The 20,691-nt window shown below is 39.5% G+C and overlaps 2 protein-coding genes and 1 non-coding gene across 22 annotated transcripts in view; 1 reads left to right on the top strand and 2 right to left on the bottom strand.

Moving 5' to 3' along the window:
- Window positions 1-974: 974 nt before the first annotated feature.
- On the bottom strand, window positions 975-20,458 carry LOC113418560 (uncharacterized). Of its 12 annotated transcripts, none has more exons than XR_015745982.1 (6): window positions 20,067-20,434; window positions 17,800-17,924; window positions 3,254-3,380; window positions 2,539-2,654; window positions 1,388-1,488; window positions 975-1,210 (listed from the first exon to the last, which is right to left on the bottom strand). XR_015745982.1 is itself a non-coding variant. In XM_087947546.1 (5 exons), coding segments are annotated over exons 1-5 (438 nt in total). In that variant the 5' UTR covers window positions 20,151-20,458; the 3' UTR covers window positions 975-1,209. The 12 variants fall into 12 exon arrangements, 2 of the variants coding, with proteins under 2 accessions (XP_087803672.1, XP_087803673.1); XR_015745981.1 differs by having other exon boundaries at window positions 2,427-2,654; window positions 20,067-20,433; XR_015745986.1 differs by having other exon boundaries at window positions 2,427-2,654; window positions 20,034-20,416.
- LOC113418629 (small nucleolar RNA SNORD88) lies at window positions 4,395-4,485 on the bottom strand. Its single transcript, XR_003371784.1, has one exon. It is a non-coding gene; the product is annotated as a small nucleolar RNA SNORD88 (small nucleolar RNA).
- LOC113418559 (protein kinase C and casein kinase substrate in neurons protein 1-like) overlaps window positions 5,688-20,691 on the top strand; it is a 65,461-nt gene continuing 50,457 nt past the window's right edge. For 2 of the 9 annotated variants that reach the window (XM_087947541.1, XM_087947536.1), the window contains exon 1: window positions 5,688-5,766. In XM_087947541.1, the coding sequence (XP_087803667.1) occupies window positions 5,745-5,766 (22 nt within the window). In that variant the 5' untranslated portion in view covers window positions 5,688-5,744. Of the gene's footprint in view, window positions 5,767-8,454; window positions 8,726-9,456; window positions 10,111-11,513; window positions 11,760-20,691 lie in introns of those variants that run through there. The other 7 variants (XM_087947543.1, XM_087947537.1, XM_087947538.1 and 4 more) reach the window with 6 other exon arrangements.

Genomic DNA, 20,691 nt, shown 5'->3' with positions numbered 1-20,691 from the left:
GAGTCATATATAGTTTCCTATCAAAATAAAGGAGGCCTCCTAGGGGAGGAAATCCTCAAACCCATTTCAAAGATCACATTCTTGGGGTCTACTTAACAAAAGGCAAGTTTAGAAAGCAAAGGGTAACAGAGAAGTTCAATGGTAGGGTTACCCACTGTCATATAGTGCAGCTACTTTGACATCACTGTAAATGCTACTTTCCCATTACAGAGGCACATCATTGTGGATACTTCATTCATACATTTGGTCTTGCCAGTAGGAATAACCAACCCTACCAACCCCTTTTGTGTAGCATCAATAAGCTTTGCAGACAAGTGGCAAGAAAAATAAATGTACTTTAGTATTTCAATTTCAATACTTGCAGGTGCCATGAACTCCTAGATGGCTATATTGTCTTGCCCGGGATCTCTCAAGGGGACACAAATGCATGAATACAGGGTTGCAAGACACCCAGTTGTATGGAAAGGCAGTGTCCTTGAAAAGAACACTGCTTGGAGGTTTTCTGGCTGGGATGCTATAATACATTTAGCGAGCCAAGATCACCTTCCAAAAGCGCAACTGCTACATTTTGCTGCACGTCAGATTCCCCACTCCGCAGAGTAATTTTTGCTGTTCCTTTCCCAGCCACTGAACTTGGCCGCTTAGATTGCTTGACCCAGTTCTAAGTAGCATCTATAGCCAGAGGTTCACATCCCACTGCATCATATGGTATTTTAAGTAAGCCGCACAGCTCTTCAAAGGCTTCCCTTCTTTTCCTGCTACTAAGAGCAGGGGTAGGACTCAGAACACTGGAAGAGAGGGGTTAAAAAACAACCCCTTTTAAGAAGGCATGCTTTGCAGCAGCATTATCAGTTAAGAGTTTACCTAAATAGGTGTGCATATAATGCTGCTGCTGCAGTCCAAAGCAATTACAAGTATTTTGCAAGAGTTAAGCAGTATTATCCTTTGCAGCTTCAACAGACACAGCAAAGTTATTCATCCATCAATGAAGTGTTTATTGAGTAAGAAAGTAAACCTGCTAGGATCTGATAAGTAAGCCTCTCACTTCTTTCTGCATGAAAAACAGAATAAGGGACATAATGGGATAAACAATGGCAAATCCCTCCCATCCCAAACAATGGATCCAGGAAAATTTCAGAGTTATATTTCATCTTGGGGAAGAAGGTCCTCCACGTAGACTTCTTCGACGCTCCCGCCAATTTGGTTCAGTCTGAATGAAACAAGTAAAACAAAATACATTAGCACTGCAGCACCTAAGTTTGGACAGTCATCCCCCAATCAAGTATCCCGAGATTAGTTGTGTTTCAATTCCCATACATTTTGATAGGCATCAAACGGATAGACCAGTGAAAATTACTAATCATCTTCACAGTACATAATTACTTACCAACAGCCTCTTAAGGGTCCTAGTAGGCTACACTGCGTACATTCCAGAAGAGCCTGGCTCACATTAAGCCTACCAGCAACTGTGTAACATTTCACTTTTACCTATGAAAAATAAAGATATCCAAATTAGAAATCTACTGGGGCCTTCTCTGGAGTGGCTCCCTCCCTGTGGAACAGCATCCCTTCAGAGATAAGATTGGCCCCCACTTTGGCACTCTTTCCCAAGGTTCTGCCAATGAGACTGGGGACCTGAGTGACATAGAACCCATCAAGTGGCTGGTCTAAATGTGGTCACTGGGGGTGGAGTGGGCATTTTTTTTTTGTATTGGGGATTTATCCTTGTAAACTTCCCCCAGAGCGGGGTGGCTGTATAAACCTTCTTAATAAAATCTTTAAAATGTGCTTTGCTTAAATTCCATTTTCAAAAATACCATGCTCCTAGTGTAGTAGAAGCAGTTTTAAAGCAACAAGGCATTTATTCAATGTTGTGCTTCATTTACATGTCTTCCAAGAGTAATTGACATTGTTTTGTCCATTAAACAAAATCGATGGTTAAAATATTCAGCACCTAAGGCTTTCCGTAAGTGATTACAGGTAGTCCTCGATTTACGATCACAGCAGAGCAAAAACTCCATTGCTAAGCAAGACAATTGTTAAGTGAGTCTTGCTTTCTTGCCAGTTAAGTGAATCACTGCAGTTGTTAAGTCAGTTACACAGCTGTCAAGTCAACCCAGCTCCCTCGTTTTGCTTGTCAGAAGGACTCAAAAGGTGATCGCATGATCCCAGGCACTGCAACCGTCAGGGATGCTGCAAGAGTTGTATGAAAAATGGCCGTAAGTCACTTTTTCCAGTGCCATTGTAACACTGAACAGTCATTAAATTAAAGGTTGTAAACGTTGAGGGCTACCTGCATAAAAGCATCCTCATCTATGGTGAGGGAAAAGAGGCAGAAGAAAGAAAACAGGGCATGGGGGAAAAATATCAGAAGATGGTTCTAACATGAAGGCCTTCCCTTCTGCATTATAATATTATATCCTCACCTTCCACTATGAGATCCTCAGTCTCTCAAAGCAAAATACATTTGGAGAAGGCATAATAGGAAAAGAAGCGACCAACAGGCCAGTCCATTCCAGGAGGCAAAGTGTAGATCACCTCCTTTCTCTGTTCTGTCAATTCTTCTCTTTGTAAGGTTCTGGTGGAGGTTAAATCCGGTTTATATCTTATTCCAAGCCAGAAGAACTCAGGCAGAGAATTAAGTCTGAGGCAGGCTGCATTTTGGAAAGAAAGTCTGTTTATTTGGTGTCCAGAAACTACGACAAAGCATAGACATTTAAAAATGAAGCATACCTTAGAAAAAAAATTAAACGAATTATTTATTGGTAAAGTGTGATTAGACACACAAGGAATGTATTGGTGTGTGCTTAGTGTACATAAAAAGACATTGTTTCTGGGGGTGGCTGGACCACACACATTGGCACATCAGTAAGGTTTATATACAAATTTTTAGCCTTTGGTGCGAGTGAAATGCTTTTATGACTATGAGGAAGCAGGAAGCTTTTATGGTTAGAGGAAATATTCTGTTATCTTCCTTATTAGTAAAGATCTTCCTGGTTAAGCAGAAGTGTAACAACATGGGCATAAGTATTAAAACGGCTATGCTTTAAATGTTGATTCCAGGGCTGCCTGTCAGCATTTTATTTCCTTTTAAGGAAACATTATGTTTTATTAGTAGGGATGGGTTTGACTCCAGATCAGAAAGCTGTTTAAAAAAAAAAAAAAAAGGGGGGGAATCAAAGGCTTTTAAACTTCCATCAGTTCTTTTTGTGCAACAACAGCATAACACAAACACAAGTCTTGCTGGTCCTACCTTCAACCATTCCATATGTAGAATAGCCTCATATCTTCCATTTGCAGAAACATCTATCTGGATCTGCATGTGGTTTGCTAGTAACTTCCAGTTTCCAGGATCTGGTATAAAATCACATCTACAAAATCTAGACATATGTTTGGGTGGGAGGGGGGGGATAAATAGGTCATTTTCACAAAGTTATATTAAGGTGAAACAAAAAATGAAAACAAACTCCCTTCTAACTTGCTGGCCTCATTGCACTTACCACTCAAGATTTTTATTTGTATCCCACTTTTTATTTTACAAATAACCCAACAAAAGCAACATTCCAATTTTCCACACAACCTCTTGCAAAGGGGTTGGACTAAGAGTGACTGGCGCAAATTCACCCAGCTGGCTTTCATGGCTAAGACTAGAACTCAGTCTCCTGCTTTCTGGTGCCTTAACACCTACCAAGCTGGCTTTCATGATACCCACAATTAAATTATTTGGGGGACAAGGCAGCATTTTTTTCCTGTGTTGCTTGGCCTTTTTAACCTAGAAGGTCTATTCATTAAATGGGTATGTATGCATGCTTTTTGTGTGCAATTAGAGCACTGTTTCTCAAACTTGGTAACTTTCAAGGTCTGCAAATCTCAACTCTAGAATTTCTCAGCCAGCCATGACAAAGTAGGAGAAACCTATTCTTTAATTAGCTTAGCTATTATGATATACAGGTAGTCCTCAACTTATGACCCAAATTGAGCCCAACATTTCAGTTGTTAAGTGAAACATTTAAGTGATTTTTACCTCATTTTACCACTGCAGTTAAGTTTAGTATCACGGTTAAACGAATTTGGCTTCCCCATTGACTTTGCTTGTCAGAAAGTCGCAAGAGAGGATCATAGGACCATGGGAACATTGCAACATTCATAAATGAGAGCCAGTTGCCACGTGTCTGAATTCTGATCATGGGGATGCTGCAACTGTCGTAAGCATGAAAAACACTCACAAGTCACTTTTTCAGTGCTGTTTTAACTTTGAACAGTCACTAAACTAAAATTGTTAAGTCGAGGACTATCTGTACCAGTGTTTGCCTAACATGGCAGTCATCACTAGCAATCAAACATTCCCAAGAGCTTCTTCCTGAACCACAAATTTTAACAGGCAGGCCAGGATTCTGATCCTCAGTCCCCCAAGATGTCAAAGGCAAGGGAGGGCACTTTTATCATCATAGTTGTCTGTGCCCAGTGCTAACATCATTGGAAGAATCCTGTTGCCATGTTCTTCTCATCCATATATAGTAATACTCCTACCCTACCTACCAAAGGAAAAGAAAAAGATGCTTAATTCAATTAATTCAAAGGTACAAGTACAGATTAGGCAAAACCTGGCTCAAAACAGTTAACTGTGAAAGGAACCTTGGAGTCTGAATGGATGATCACTTAAATATAAGCCAGAAGTCTGCGTCAGCAGCCAAAAAGGCTAATATAATCCCTTGTTTGTATAAGCAGAGGCACTGAATATTAAGCACTGCTTTATATAAAGTATTGGTAAGGCTACAACTGGAATATGGCATTTAGTTTAAAATGCTGACTTTGGAAAATCGCAAAGAGCAGCTAAGATGATTAAAGGCCTAGAGACTAAAACAAATGAATAAAGGTTGGAGGGTTTGACTTGTCTAGGGAAAAGAAGGATGAAGGGGGACATGATAGCAGCATTCCAGTATTTGAGAGGCTGCCATAAAGAGGAGGGGGGGGTCAACCTATTTCCCAGAGCACCAGAGGCAGGACAAGAAGCCATGGATGGAAACTAATCAAGGAGAGAAGAAATCTGGAACTAAGGAGAAACTTTCTAACAGTGAGAACAAGTAACCATTTGCTTCCAGAAGTTGTAGGTGCTTCATCACTGGAGGTTTTTTAAGAAGGGACTGTGGGCAGTCAGTTGTCTCAATTGGTATATACATATACAGTGACTTCTGCTTGAGCAGGGCGTTGGGCTAGTTAAGACCTCTCCAAGATCCCTTCCAGCTCTATTCGGATTGATTGAATTCCCATTCCATAGATCCTGCAAGGCCTTTTTCTATAAGGGACATATCTTCCCGCCCATATCTTAGTCCTATTTCTTATTCCAATCCTCCTTTGCTTAGGAGTCCATTTGTCCCCTCCCCGACTTTTTAAAACAATCAAAAAGTCCGGCTTTTGACTTCTCCTTGTTAAAAAAAAAATCATTGCTAAAAGTATCACAGCAGCAAAAAAAAAAAAAAAAAAGATCCAAATAATTCTTAAACACCCCCCGTCCCCCAATCACCCGCCACCACCCGCCATTCCTGCCGCAAGCACCCACCTGCAGCTGGCCGCCATTTGAAACAGAAGGGCACGCCGGCGCACGTGGCCTTTTTATCCTACTTTGGCCCCGCCTCGCTTTCCCGAAGAACCTCACTCTCGCAAGACCACAATTTTACGCATGCGCGCTACCAATAAATGCGGGCGCGAAAGGGGGTAAAGTCTCCGCCCTTCAGCCTGTCTAGATGTGCGCGTGCGCGAAAGGAGGTAAAGAAAAAGCAAGTTGAAACTTTTATTAAGTAATAATAATAAAGTTCATAATAAAGGCAAAGAGGAAATGGGATGTGAGCTCGCTTGTGTTTTGTTGAGTTTCTTTGGCATCCGGTTGCCTCTTTGTCAGGGCAAGGCTTAATTGATAAAGCCGTAGGTTAGTTGATAGTTGTCTTGCCCATCGTGTCTCAACTTTTAAGATGCGTGGACTTCAACTCCCATATTTCCCTTGTCGGTCATGCTGGCTTGGGTCTACACATTTTTAAATTGCCACGGTTGACTCAAAACTGCTTTTGGCGATGTAAACTGGAAAAGTGCATGAGCAAAGGAGAAAATTGTAACCAAATAAGCAGCAACCTTTAGAAATTTTAAGTTAAAAATACTTCTGATTGCTTTCTTCTAAAAACAAAAGGGAAAATGTAGTTCTATTGGAATGGACTATATCCTCTAAGGTCTAATGTTGGTTTTATGACTGATTAATGTATGTGTGTTTATTGGGATTTAGGATTAATGATTTGATGGTGTCTTTCCATTAACCCCTGTCCTCTTTTCCAGAGGTTGAAGGATGAAACTGGGGGAAAATTATTGGCTTGCAATGCAAATTTTAAGACTACTTGCCTACATTGTTTTAAATATGAATTCTTCAGATTTGTGGAGGAAATGCATATTACAACTAAGATTTAAGAGAGCCATTTTTTAGTGTAGTGCAGAGGTCTCCAAACTTGGCAACTTTAAGACTTGTGGACTTCAGAATTCTCTCAGAATTCTCCAGCCAGCATAGCCCACAAGCATAGCTTGCTGGAGAATTCTGGGAGTTGAAGTCCACAAGTCTTAAAGTTGCCAAGTTTGGGGAACCCCTGGTGTAGTGGTTAGAAAATAGTTCTAATCCTGTCATAGGCACAAAAGCCAAGTGAATGATTGGGTCAGTATGCTCTCTCAGCCCTAGGGCAAAAGCAATGCAAACCACTTCTGAAAATGGGATCACCAAAAAATAATGAGTCACTGGAATCAAAACTGACATGAAGATTCACACAGAAAATATTATTCTTAGAGGAACCTTTAACTACCGCTTTCCAGAAAGCACCAAGAATACTTTGTTTCCCAGGTGAATATGATTAGCCACAGAGGTAAAATGCTATAATTAAATTCTTTCCTTGCAATCATTTTATTGTTAATAAAATGCTTCATTCTATCAGAAAGAAAGATAAAGTATTAGTTATAATGTCTATAATACCAATTTACAGTTAGCATTAAAAAGATTATGTTCCATAAATCACTCACATATTTGGAAACAAAACTAATTTAGGGAAACCTAAATCTTTGGCTCTCTTGGGATGAATAATCTTTTGTGATAGTAAACAGAAAAAAATATAGACAAAATCAGATGTATTAACATGCTCAAATAGCTGGCAAAATCACTAGGGCTACAAAATGTCAATATGAATTAATCAGATGCTAACTATACAGTTTTAAGCAATAGAAACCTCTACAACAGAATTGTAAGTCAAAATCCTGAGGGATGTTTTCAGACAAAGTAAAAATAAGTGACATTAAGCACTGCAGTAGGAATTATTGGCGTTCAGTGATGCTGATTGAATGTTATTTTAAAGCCAGAAAAATTCTATATTTGGCCAACAGCTCCTTGAAAGTGACTTGCATCTGGAACTTCAGCCACAGTACTAAGCACTTGGTACAAAAGCAATACACAATTAACAAAAACTAGTGATATAAAAATTACCCTTGCACCTGGGGAGAAAAACCAAGATCTACAGCAGGGGTCTTCAAACTTGACAGCTTTAAGACTTGTGGATTTTAACTCCCAGAATTCCTCCTCCAGTCATGTTAGCTTAGGAATTCTGGGAGTTGAATTCCACTAGTCTTAAACTTGCCAAGTTTGAAGACCCTTGATCTACAGCTTTGTAGATCTTATTAGATCTACAAAAATCTACAAAGCTGTAGAATGTCTTGCAATATGAGAATTATATATGTAGTCCAACTTATGACCAGTTGCTTAGTGCCCATTAGTGCCAAAGATATTTACAACCAGGTTTTAAAAATTATAAAGGCTACACCACCACCTCCTGTGGTCATGTGACTTCATTTTGGGTGCTAGGTAACCATCCTGCATTTATGGACATTTGCAGCATCCTGCAGACACATGACTTCAATTTACGATTATTTTACTTAAAACCAGCATTTACTTAACAGTTTTTGGCAAAAAAAAAAAGCCTCATAGCAAACAACAGGTTTGCTTAATGACCCTAAACTCCGCTGTGTTTGTTTAACAATCACTTTTTAAAAATGTCATAAGATTCGGTCATAAGATGTCTTGTTTTACAACCATCATGATTTACAACCATAATAGGCAACCCCTGTTTAAAAACAAAAAACACCTTGCTAAAACCAAAATAAATATATTCTGTCTTTCACAAACCCTTCTTTTTGACATTTTTGAAAAATCTTTGGCTTGTCTTGCTGCTGATTTTCTGAAAATTCTTAGCATGTACTTCTTCCATGTGGCCAAAGTAGAGACAGTCATTTTTCTCTGTGGTCTTTAAACAAGCACATACACTGGGCAGTTCGTGCCCTCAAAATGGCAACACAAGGGACTGAAATCAGATACGCCCCCAAAATAGATGGCTGGTGAATTCCTGACCTTGGAGCTAGGCTATGCTGTGAAAGCAAATGTAAGGACCTTTCTAGCTGTGTAGAGGGAGAAGGAACAGCACAAACAAAACCTAAGTTTTGATTTTCTGCTGTACATCCTAATACATCAATTTCCATTTTCAGGAGTGGGTTGTAACAGCTACTGTAGAAATTGCTGATTTGCCCTCAGAAGTTCTTGATAAGAATGCAAAGGGAAACTAAGTTTCTACCATAATGACCATTTTGCCAGCCGAGAATGGATTATCTTAATCTGAAGTTTGGAATCTGAGCTTTCATTGGTTTAAAAAGAGTAAGTGCTTAGTACTTATATCATGGAGGGGGGAAATTATTGGTATTTGCTAACGGCAGGCCTGCGAATAAGAGTTTCTGTACAGAAAGACCTCAACTTACAACCATTCATTGAGCGACTGTTCAAAGTTACAATGGCACAAGTGACTGCCAGTCCTTGCATTTAAGGCCATTGCAGCAAGTCACATGAGCACTTAGCAACGTACATAAATTGGTTGCAGGGTCATGGAGTCATCCGATCGCCATTTTGCAACCTTCCCAGACAATTTCTGACAAAGTCAATGGGAGAAACCTGCTTTGATTATCAACCATGTAATTTATTTAACAACTGCAACAGTTTTCTTAACCCTAGCAAACAAGGTTGTTAAAATCAGGTGAACTCACTTAACAACCACCTTGCTTATCAACAGAAATTCTGGTCCCAGTTGTGATACATAAGTCAAGGACTTCTTATAGTAAGAATTGAAAAACCCAAAGACTTTAAAAGGGCGCTTTCTGTTTTTTCCATTATTACGTACTACTTGCCAACTGTTCCTGATATATATTCCCAATGTCCTTATGTTCCTTTAATTCTTGCAGTAAACTTGCACACATACATATGGAACATATGTTCCACGCACATGCTTCAGACAGTGAAATTAGAATTTGATATGCCAAAACAAAATAGATCAGCCAATTTTACTGACAACCCCAGCATATTCCTGGTCCTGCACAGATCAGTTTACTCTGGTTGTACGCTTTCCATTGTAGTTATTTGTAGCTTTAGGGTGGAGCTTTATACTTTGGGCTCTGTCCCCACTTCCCTATATATTGCATGTGAGTGTGTTGGTTTTTGTTTCTAGTGTTCCTAGAAAAAATCGGTCACATAGTAAGAAATTTGTCTAGTCTGATGTCTTAGAGACTTTAGAGGGGAAAAAAGATCAGAATATGCTCCCTTATGGATGCCCCGTCATTTTCCTGGAATAGAAAAGCTGTTCTCTCCCAGGTTTTGGAAAAGATCCAGGGGTACAGCTGTGGCAGCTGTCGGGGCGTGGAGGGAACCAAGAATCTGCTGGGACAGCACGTAAAGATCAATGCTATGCCTCTCTGGGACACTTGAGTAGGAAAGGTAACAGCTTCTTCTTAACATATCCCAGTTACAGGACTGTGCAATACTCAGAGCTGAGTAGCATCAGTGGCTCGGTAACAAAGGGTTAACTAGTCTCCCCCCTCCACACACACAAAAAGTCCTGAAGTTTGACATTCCCCAGCAAGGAGGAATTTTCCAGGCCTAAATTCATCTCCTACCAGCAACAGCCCCTTTTTCCAAGTTTGGAAAATACTGGAAGACTGGAAATTGCAACAGCATGAAAGAGAAAGCAGAATCGAACAAGGAGGACGGGAAAGGTAAGTTCAAGTAACTTGAACTTACTTGTGAATGTGTGCAGCAGTTATGAGAGAGAATAAGTATAACTTGGGCAATCAGGGAAGAAATTGGGCTCCAGAGGCCACCCCAGTCATGGGAAGAAAGATAGAGTTGGGAAGGAGAGGAAGAAAAAACAAAGAGAAATATGAGAAGAGCAAACATTGAAGGATGAGTGTGCTTGTGTGAAGAGAGAGACAGTAGAAGCAAGTTAATGTGGCAGGGAAGAGCATGCAGGGTTCAAATCTTTGTTTCATTGTCCATGAAATGGACCACTGCATCAAATCTATTAGGAAAGTGGAAATGATCATACAACTTACTTCATAGTATTGTAAAAATTAGGAACAGTTAACTAAAAAAATTACCATCATGAAATTATCCAGACCACAACTATTTATCTGTGGGACATAATGTACTTTATACTGTAAAAGGAATTGTTGCTTTTTGCAATTTGGCAACAGCAGAATCTGTACTGGACACTGTAAGAATGGGGGGAAAGGCTAGGATTAAAATATCAATTAAATCAATAATGACTGGCCACTGGCCAGTTAATTCTAATTTCGTGATATTTTAAACTGTAGATGATCTACCCTAGATAATTTAGTGGATTTATCTGCATGCATTGGAATACATACATATTTATTTGGGGAATAAATGTTAAAGTATAATCAGCATACGATTGTTGTATCTGTACAATAAAATAACGATGCATCATTTTAATGATAAGTGGATGATTGATCAGATAAATAATTGATTGATAAATGATTGATGCAACAGATCTGCAAATTGGTAACATACTAGAATTTCTAAAAAATCATTCTTCTTGACAAGTATATTTCCTTGACTTAGTGGAGATTACTTCTGTTGTGATTATTTTTAATTAAATATACTGCTGAGATGATCTTTACTCAAAGAGGTATTTTACCATAGTTTTTATTGCCATAATTTTTATAGTTTTGATGCTTGCTTTTAATATTTCATTATTCCCTGCTCTTGGGGTTTTTAGAAGACCTTTAAATGGAAAATGTTAGCTATCGGGTAACTCTCAGTGAATGAATGAATGAAAAAATTAATCTTGTAAATGAGCAGAAAGATAAATTTTCAGGATAAAATAGGGTTAGGTAGGAAGATATATCTCTGTTTGAAAGGGGAAAAGGTTAGGGTGAGGGTCAGTACAGAAGGTACATTCATCACAAAACTTGTAAGGACCAAAAAAGAAGAAAAACTGTATTTGGGGACCCAACAGCTGATTTAAGAAAGTAAATATTAAAAGAGAAAGAGAAATAGTAAAAGGGAAAGCTGTGAGGAATAAGTGAGGAAGGGGGAGAGATAAAGGGGAGGATGATACTGAACTAGAAGGAGGTGCTATGAATTAGTGAGTGTGGCAGGCACGGATGGAGAACTGAGAGGCAAGGAAAGACAGAGAGAGAGAGAGAGAGGGAGGGAGGTGGAAAGGGAGAAGGGAGAAGGGTGAGGGTGGCTGGGAAGAACGGCACAGCTAAGTCCTCCCTGGCACTTGCCCCAGCTTTCTCTCCCCTCCACCATCCCACTGGTGCTGAGCCACCACCATCTGTTACTCTGGAACGGAGTGTGCGGAGGACGGGTACAGGCAGGATGGGGGCTCCACCAGAAGGTAGGTTTTCCAGCCAGAAGCAAAATTGCTCAATGGGCATTTGTAGCAGTGGGGGCGGAAGAAAGGGGTGGGCCCATAAAATAGAAGTTTAGGATGCACTCGGAGAATGGCCGGGGTGTTCAACCTTCTTCAAACTGCTACGCTCCTCATAGGTTGGATTGTAGCCCCTATTGTTTCCAGCAGGCCAAAGATGATGGGAATTGTAATCCGGTACACCTGAAGGACTTTTCCAGGCCAGGGAGAGTTAGTGTCCACTTCCATCCCTATGATTGTTATGCAAAGTAAATGGGGAAAACATTTATAGGGTAGATTTTACTATAAAATGGAGTGCAAATGGAGAGACTTAATTACTTTATGTCAAGGAAGAGGTACTATTTGTCCTGGATCCACAAATATTGTCCCCAATCCTGAAGAATGAACCACAGTGTTAACTATCTAGGTGGCAAATCCAGAAGAAAAAAGCTTTTTGGTGACATACGAACATTTTTTGAGAGAGATTAAAAAAATAAAAATAAAAAATAAGGGGATATCTGTACCTATAAACCTGATGCTGGATACAATTTCAAATTCGGCTTAAATTATTGTAACATTGTTTTTGTTTCATTTCCTCTATCAAATTTTTATTACCTTTCCTCCAAAGAACTCTGGGTGGCTTCTGTGGTTCTCTCTACTCCCCATTTTATTCTGACCACAACCCAATGACAGGAAGGAAAAACTAAGAGACAATGCCGCATGAAGATTTAGAAAGCAAGACTATAATTTGTGGGGCAGATATTTGGTGGGGGGGAGAGATGGTTGCATGTGGCAGCTATAATGGCTGGGAGTTTCTGAACCGTAGATGGCAGTTGGAGAGTATTTCTCAACCTTAACAGCTTGAAGATGTGTGGACTTCAATTCCCACAATTCCTTAGCCACTATGCTGGCTGGGGAATGCTGGGAGTGACTAGAGTAAAGCGATGCTTCAGTTAGAAAATTGATCAAGGCCTCTGCTGTTAACAAAAGGGTCACCAAATGATTGTGAAGTTTGTTAAAACTAATCCTTGGGTGGGTCAATGTAGATTTGGGGGTGATTTGGGATGCTTCCCAGTGGACAGTTCTTAGCATTGCTAGTTAAAAAAAAAAACACACATGGATTTTTTGTGGGTTTTTTAAAAGACAAAAGAGCCAGTATGATCATTGAAGGGAATATGTGCAGAAGTTTCTGCATGTAAAAAATGGGGGGAGGGTGTTTTCAATGATTTGTTGGTGGCTACCATCTTGACCTTTTTGACCTCCCTGGCATCCATAGTTACATGGAAGCTTGGACTTGCTTTTTAGTAAAATTCCAACAGGTTGATTGGATAAGAAAGGCCCCTTCTAAAAGAAAGCAGTATGCTGGGGAGCATTTGAAGGGATTGGTGGGTTGTTGCATTTGTATAAGCAGGATCTGGTTGTGTAAATTATTTCAGTTTGCTCTGGATAAACTTACTAAGTGCTGATCATACACTGATGGGGAAAGCTGCCAAAATTATTTTTTCTACATGTAAGAAACAGTGCCTGAATTTGCTTTCCCCACCTCTTCTCTCCCCATTCCTCTGCTTTGTATAATATATGACCTCTTGGTTATGCATCAAAAGACAGGGAATATCCCACAATCCATATTTGTAAGCCAATTTGGGAACCTTTGTTTCTCCCTAATGAACAGGGAAGAAATTAATAATGATTCAGGCGATCTGAAATCAAAGGAAAACTGAAGTCATAAACTTTAACCAGCTTTGAATGATTTGGGACTGAGATTCTAAAGTGTCATGGACAGTTAGGGGTGCCAAGTTCTTATTCTGAACCATCGAAGAAAATTTGGGTAGATCTTGGAAAGCTGGTAAGTCAGTTCCTAGAATTTGCTTTGCCTCCACCCTGCTGTGAGAAACAAAGAGAGAGCCGCCATCTGGCAATTTTGACCAGTTTTTAAAAAACTTTTCTTTCTCATTTTTTCTTAGTTGGATGGAAAACTGCAGGCAGTGCAGCCAAATTTCAGAGGCAGAAAGGAGCCATTTCCCCTAGAACTAATCCTGATTCGTCTTTGCAGCCCAACCCAGCCCTTGCCAACTCCAGCTGGGAACTGCCTTCTCTCCCCTCTTCTTATTTTCCAGATTCTTTTTTCTTTCTTTTTTTCTTTTTGGCTTATGGAAAAAGCAGTTGGAGCCAAAATAAAATAAAATTTTAGTGCTGGATCTCAGTGGTAGGAGGGGAGTTTAATGTTGTCCTAGAGGCTATACGGAATAGAAAATGGAAGAAACGGCTATTCTGTTTGGAGCCTGGATGAGGAGTAATTTTGGTAGGATGAAATCTCTGACTAATGTGTGAGTTGTTCAGAGCCATTTAAACTGAGAAATACACAGTTTAGAAAGGCAAATATATACTTCGTGGCAGGACTGCGAAATCTTTAACAACTTCTGGCAAACAACGGTTCAACAGATGCAAATTTTGGATGCACTGGCGGAGAAACTGTATCTGCTGATGGTATCACATTATTCAGAGAAATTAAAAACAATATGGGAGCTGGACATAGCTTAAAACAAACAACTCCAAAATGCAGGAATGAGCAAGAATACGTAGCAAATGCAATGCAATATAACTAAATGTAAATGCTAAGATGCAAAAAAAAGGGGGGGGTAGTTGGATCTTCAAATATAAAAATAAAAATATAAAGTCAATTTGATCTATCAGTTAAGATATTGGCCTAGAAACTAGGAGATTGTAAATTCTGGTCCTGCCTTAGGTATGAAAGGGTGACTTTGAGTCATTCATTCTCTCTCAGCCCAACCTAACTCACAAGGTTGTTGTTGTGGGGAAAATGGGAGGAAGAAAGAGTATTATGTATGTTCGCTGACTTGAGTTATTTATAAAAATGAAAAAACATAACAATTAACAAATATATAATCAATTTCTCTGGAATATCTGTTACTCTGAGGGATACTTTGGGATCCTGATGGGATTACCAAATTCCCACTGTTGAAATACTATATGCCTCCCATTTTCCAATATGACACTTTGTAGATATGAGATTCCAACTCAGGGGTCCCATTTTAAACAAAGCTTAGAAACTCTCTGGACTTAGAAACCCTCTGGACTTCTATGTCCCCTCTAGCATCTCATTTTTGTGGCCAGCATCATTAACCATATTGATTGGAGGCTCCTGAGAGATCAGGCCATCTGAAGGGCTGCAGTTCGGATTTAAACATGTTATTATGAACTAGAAAAAAAGGACAATTGAAAGAAGAAGCAATATTAATTGTTCTTGGAGGAAATGTTACAATGCTTGGGCTTGTAAAAGAAGGCATGATATATAATAACACCTCGGTTTAACAGACACCATCAGCCATTGAGGAAATTCTGGATGCAATAAGCCAAATTTTTATAGGATTTATGCAAAGCCTAAAAATGGGTTAATTGAATAAACTATATTTTTTCTGGGTTTGCAAAACATAAACAGTACCATCAACTAACCACAGAATCTACGTTTGGACAACACATTAGGCTGCAGTGCAATTAGTTAAACTGTGGCTCCATATATCATATAAATCAGGATTTCTCATAGAGTTTTAAGGATTCAGGAGCTTGCAGGAGAAGGAATTGAAGAGTCCCACAGTGAGAGTCAGCTCTCCTAGATATAAGCCACATGGGAGGGGAATAGATCCTATATAATCAATAAAACATACAAAAAAATAGATCCTATATAAAGTTACCTGTGGAGAAAAAGGGGAAGAAATATCTGTAAACAGTGGCTAGACCAGTGATGGCAAACCTTTTTGTTGTGGTTAGCCAAAAGCACGGGCACGTGTGTGCTGACACCCACAATGCAATGCGCCCCGCTCCCCTGCGTATGCACGTGCAACACTCCTGCCCCATCCCCTTACCTGCACAGTGCATGTGCGCGCCTCCCACCTGATTTTTGGCCCATTTGAGGCCATTTTCACCCCCCCGCAGAGGCTCAAGCGAAGCCTCTACAGCCTCGGGAGGCCAAAAAATAGGCCTTTCAGAAATACCGGAAGTGCCCGTTTTCAGCCTCCAGAGGGGAGGCTGTTTTCGCCCTCCAAGGGAAGCCTCTGGAGCCTCTGGAGGCTGAAAACAGGCTTGTTTCGACACTTACACTATTTCTGGAAGGCCCATTTTTCAGTTTCCCGAGGCTGCGGAGGCTTCCCTCAAACAGGCCGAAAATCAGCTGGGAGTTGCACACATGAGCAGTACAGGTAAGTTTGGCTGGGACTCTCATGCCTGCACAAATGGCTCTGCGTGCCACCTGTGGCACGCATGCCATAGGTTCGCCATCAGAGAGCTAGACTATACATATTAGGCATTTTGGTAAACTATATAACTTGTTAGGTTTTGGTTCAACATTAAGCTACCAGATCTGAGCTGTAAATGCATGATGACCACCAAATGGCAGCAAATGTTGCTTTAAAGCCCAGATCCAGTAACCCAACTGAGCAAGAAAGCAGTTAAAACCATCATTCTTGTAGGCTTACTGAATGAAACTCTGCTTCTATGCAATTACTTAGAGATACTTGCTTAGTACGTAGTCTCTGTTTTCTTCCTGCTATGTTTTTGAGCTCCATAAAAAAAAAAACATACCCTCTACCAGATTATAAAGACAAGAGTTGCTAAAAAAGTAGAGAAAACAAACCATGGTTGCTTTGCTCTGCTCACCTGTGAGACTGATTACCTTATTTCTGGTTTGTTTACAACTGTAATTAAAATATAGCCTTCATCTTCAAACATGAAGGCTACATAAATATATGGGCAGAAGAGAGAAGAATGTAGGGTTCTTTCTGAATGCAAAGTTGGATTCACACCTCAACTTCATCATATGACTGGTTACAGCAATGCCACACCCGTGTACCTTCCTCCTTAGGAGTTGCAGTGGACCCCCAGCGTGTGCAGAGCAAACGTTTCCTTTCCATGCACCAGGCACCATTCTTGCAAGACAAAAATGTTGCTGCATCTTTGGCCAACAGAAGACGTAGTGGCAGAACCATGGACCTTCACGACACAGAAGTTATCAGCTGGGACTCCCATGCAAATCCCTCCCTCACCCCCCAGCACTTTATTCATAGCATTTCAAGGAGCCTCAAATGATATTTGATCTTCCATTGTAACTATTCTTAGTTTTCCTAACACTCCTTCTTTGTTCCTGGAAGGAAAAACTCCAGTTAAGAAGGAAATGAAATAGCAATGTCACCATCATTTTCCCACTCAGGAGTTCTTTATCTAGATTCTGTAGCCCCACAGTGAGGAAGTGGAAAATGAATGTTAGAAGAATGTTTGATTTTATTAAATACGGTAGAAGGCGTGATGAGGAAAGAAAGGAGATTCATACAGTGGTTACATTTTGAAGTCTGGTTGTCCTCTTTGCACACTTGCTAATTGTGTGGGGCAGTTTATTGGATCCGCAGCCTACTGGGATTCTGTATAAGTAACGTAAGAATGAACAATGTGCTTCTGTTTTCCTGTGCTTGAAGAAAATTTAATGTTGCAATGTACTGATGTTGTGCCAGAGGTCCATTCCCTACTTCTCTTCATCAGCATCCCTTACCATTTGTGTAGTCCACGTGTACCAGGACAGAAAAATTGTGCCAGAGCCCCTACACATTACAGGTGGTTCTCCACTTACCATGTAACTGTAATAAAGCTTGCCAATTATGATTGTAAATTGTGGCAGTCCTAAAACAGATCATGTAACCAACCCGATTTCACAATCTTTTTTTGTGGCCATCATAAAGCAAACATCACAGTTTTTAAGCAAATGCTACAGTCGTTAAGGAAACCCATTGTTAACTATGGGGGTGTTTTTGCCAGAGACCGGAAGTAAATGCTGGTTTTCAGCATAATTGTCAAAAATTGCAGTCATGTGCAACAGCTGTAAATGAGGGCTAGTTGCCAAGTGCCCAAAATGCAGTCACATGACCACTAGTGAGGAGCTATCATCCATCAGAACCTTTGGGGTGGGGTCCATTGTAACTTTCAACAGTTGCTAAGCTACTGATCATAAGTCGAGGATTACCTGAATTGCCTCTCTTGTGCTTGCTCTTTTGATGTTTTTGAATTGATGTGGTTTGCTGTAATGGGATGGAGAGTTACATGGGTCGGATGACTGTTGATAAAGGGACTACTTCTCCTTTCCCGTAGCTGTGAAAGGAAGAGAGAAATTTTCAACTAGAATTGGAGCTGGAATAAATTGTACAATTCAGTGCAGTTGTGTTTATCAGTTGGAAGCACATAGCAGGTAGCTGAAGTGTGTTCCTCCTCTATCACTCTGCTGGCCTAGCCTTGCCAACCACATGGAAATATAACAGCACACCTCTCTCATTCTGCTGACCATGATCTTATTCTTAAACCCATCACTCCTTAGTTGGCTGATCTTTTGGCACTATGAGCCTTTTTAAAATCCCAAATACTTTTCAAGTTAACATGCAGGATGTATCAGATATTTATTTATTTTGAAGGATGCATGCGGCTTATGACCAAATTTTGTTTTAGCCAAAGGGAAGATTACAAAATTCAGCTAACAGGATAAAAATTTACATCTGAGTGGTATATTGTTAACATTCCTAAATAATTTCTTGGGACTGGTTTCCAATATATCAACACAGAATGGTGCTTCTGTGCTTATTTTTGGGAACTAAACAAAAAGGATCAAAGGAAAGTTGGATACCCACCTGCTAGGTGCACAATGCATGAACAATGACTGGATTTTACACCATGTTGGTTGAATGTTAGGGGTTTGTTTCACCATAGTTAGTTGAATAAATAATAGCTGGTTGGGTTTACATAATATACATTATGTACAGAAACAATCTGGGTTCCCACCCTTCCTCAGTTCTTTTTAAGCATAAATATACATTCATTCAATTCAAGGCTAAAGAAAGCAGAATGTTATAGGATTAAAAATGTAATCATCATAGAAACCATTACTGTTGAATATATTTTGCAAAAATTATGACAGCAAGTTCCAAATTGTTCAGTTAAATTCAGTTATGTCTTCATAAATTTACTATAATATTATAACCTGTGCAAAAATAATGCACAGAAACTTTGTTTAAAAACATACTAAAATATTAATCATAGCAGGTTCTTTTGAGAATTACAAAAATTGCAGGAGGGGGATTTGAGGTCTGAATGTGATAAAACTCTTAATGAACTCTTTGTGCCATAAATTGATTTTGAATCAGTTTCAATATCCTTTAGCAACTATTATGAAAATAATCCATATAATAGCACTATAGCCTACTAAAATTAATTATGTACATTATACCTTTCTAGACTGTTGTGATGATATTTTAAGCATATTAATACTTGCTAGGCTTGTCTGTTTGTGCCTTTGAGTCAGCTTTTGACCCCTGACAACTGGGTGGATTAATCTCTACAGTTTTCTTAAGGTTTTTCAGAAATGCTATTGCCTCCTTCCCAGGGCTGAGAGAGAGTGAAAGGCCTAAGCTAGCTTCTTGCCTAAAGTGGGACTAGAACTTCCAGGCTCCCGGTTTCCAGCCTGATGTCTTAACCACTACAGCAGATTAGTTCTCTTACTATCTTTGATGCAAGTAGCCAATTACAATATTTGAAAAATCAAAAAAGTTAGCAAATAATATTGGTCAATTTATTAGATTCATATCCCACTTTGAATTTAGGAGTTCAAGATCATCCTATATTGATCCCTTCTCCATCTCTCCCTACAAATACAACTCTATATGGTGGGTTGGGTTGAGAAAGTGACTAGGTGAGGATCAGTCTTTGCACCTAATCCAGCATCTTCAACTCTGTACAATGCTGACTTATACTATTTGTTGATTTGGGGTCCGTTTTTAAAAGGAAGAAACATCAATTCAACATTTATAAATATTCCTTTTTTTAATGGCCAGATTTGCTATTGCAAATCACTACAAAAGTATTGTGCATCTTTTTATGTATTTATAGTATTTAAAATGTGGCTATTCCCTTTGGCTATTCCTATTACCACAACAGCAAAGAATTACCCAAACCCATTTTCAATTTCTTAACCTTTTAACCGTGGTTTCTTTAAATAATATCTTCATCTGTACATACATCTTTCTGGGTAAATACATTGAATATAGCTCTTTAAAATATTTGTGCTTTTCCTTAAGACCACGTACATATTATATGAATGATAAGTTATAATGGCCGAGTTTGCACTGTACACTAGAGCATAAGCCATGATTTTCAAACAACAAAGCTGCTAAACCAAGCTGCTAAACCATTTCATGGTTTTATGTCACTCACTTTTCTGGATGGGCTTCAGGGGAGTTCACATACCAATTGTGCAGTATTCATATCTTGGGAGTTGTCATCATGATAGACAAGATAGCAGTTGCAGGCCAGGCCATAGAAACAGTCCATATGTAATCCCAGGATTTAAGAAAAGTCAGGTGCTAAGCATGGAACAAATTGCAGGCTGTAATAACCACAGTCCGTATAGAAACGAAAGTTCTGCCTTCACAGGAAAATACTAATTCTCCAATATTTGTTTCCAGTTTTGTCCTGTTTAGTTTCATAGTCTTATCTGAAGACTTATCTTGAAACCTAGCCTATTACAGGACAATTTTTTTTTCTTGTTCTTGCAGTTTTAGCAAATTTACTATTTCTAGGTCTCCCAAGTGAAGGGAAGGAATACCAGTTTCTGACACTTCTCTTACTTAAATTAAGCCTGAAATTGAAGCAATGGGGTGGAAGCAGGGTGGGGCGTGGAAAACTTGTCTGTGGCATGCTGACAGCTGCATAGCAGAAGATAAATAACAAGAATGTGGGATAATGGGCTAATTGCTAGGAAGCCCCTAACATAACTCTCTGGTCACTCAGAAATAATTAGATGGACTTAAATGAAGGGTGGACAACTTGGCCAGTCTACCAGCTAAGCTCAAAATCCCTACACAAAAGATTA

Source organism: Notechis scutatus, chromosome Z (genome assembly GCF_049901735.1).
Source record: "Notechis scutatus isolate UNSWTSFEM ecotype Mainland chromosome Z, rNotScu1.2, whole genome shotgun sequence".
In the NCBI taxonomy this organism is placed as follows: Eukaryota; Metazoa; Chordata; class Lepidosauria; order Squamata; family Elapidae; genus Notechis; species Notechis scutatus.
Note: the sequence above shows the minus strand (reverse complement) of the source record. Positions and strands in the feature narration are given on the sequence as shown.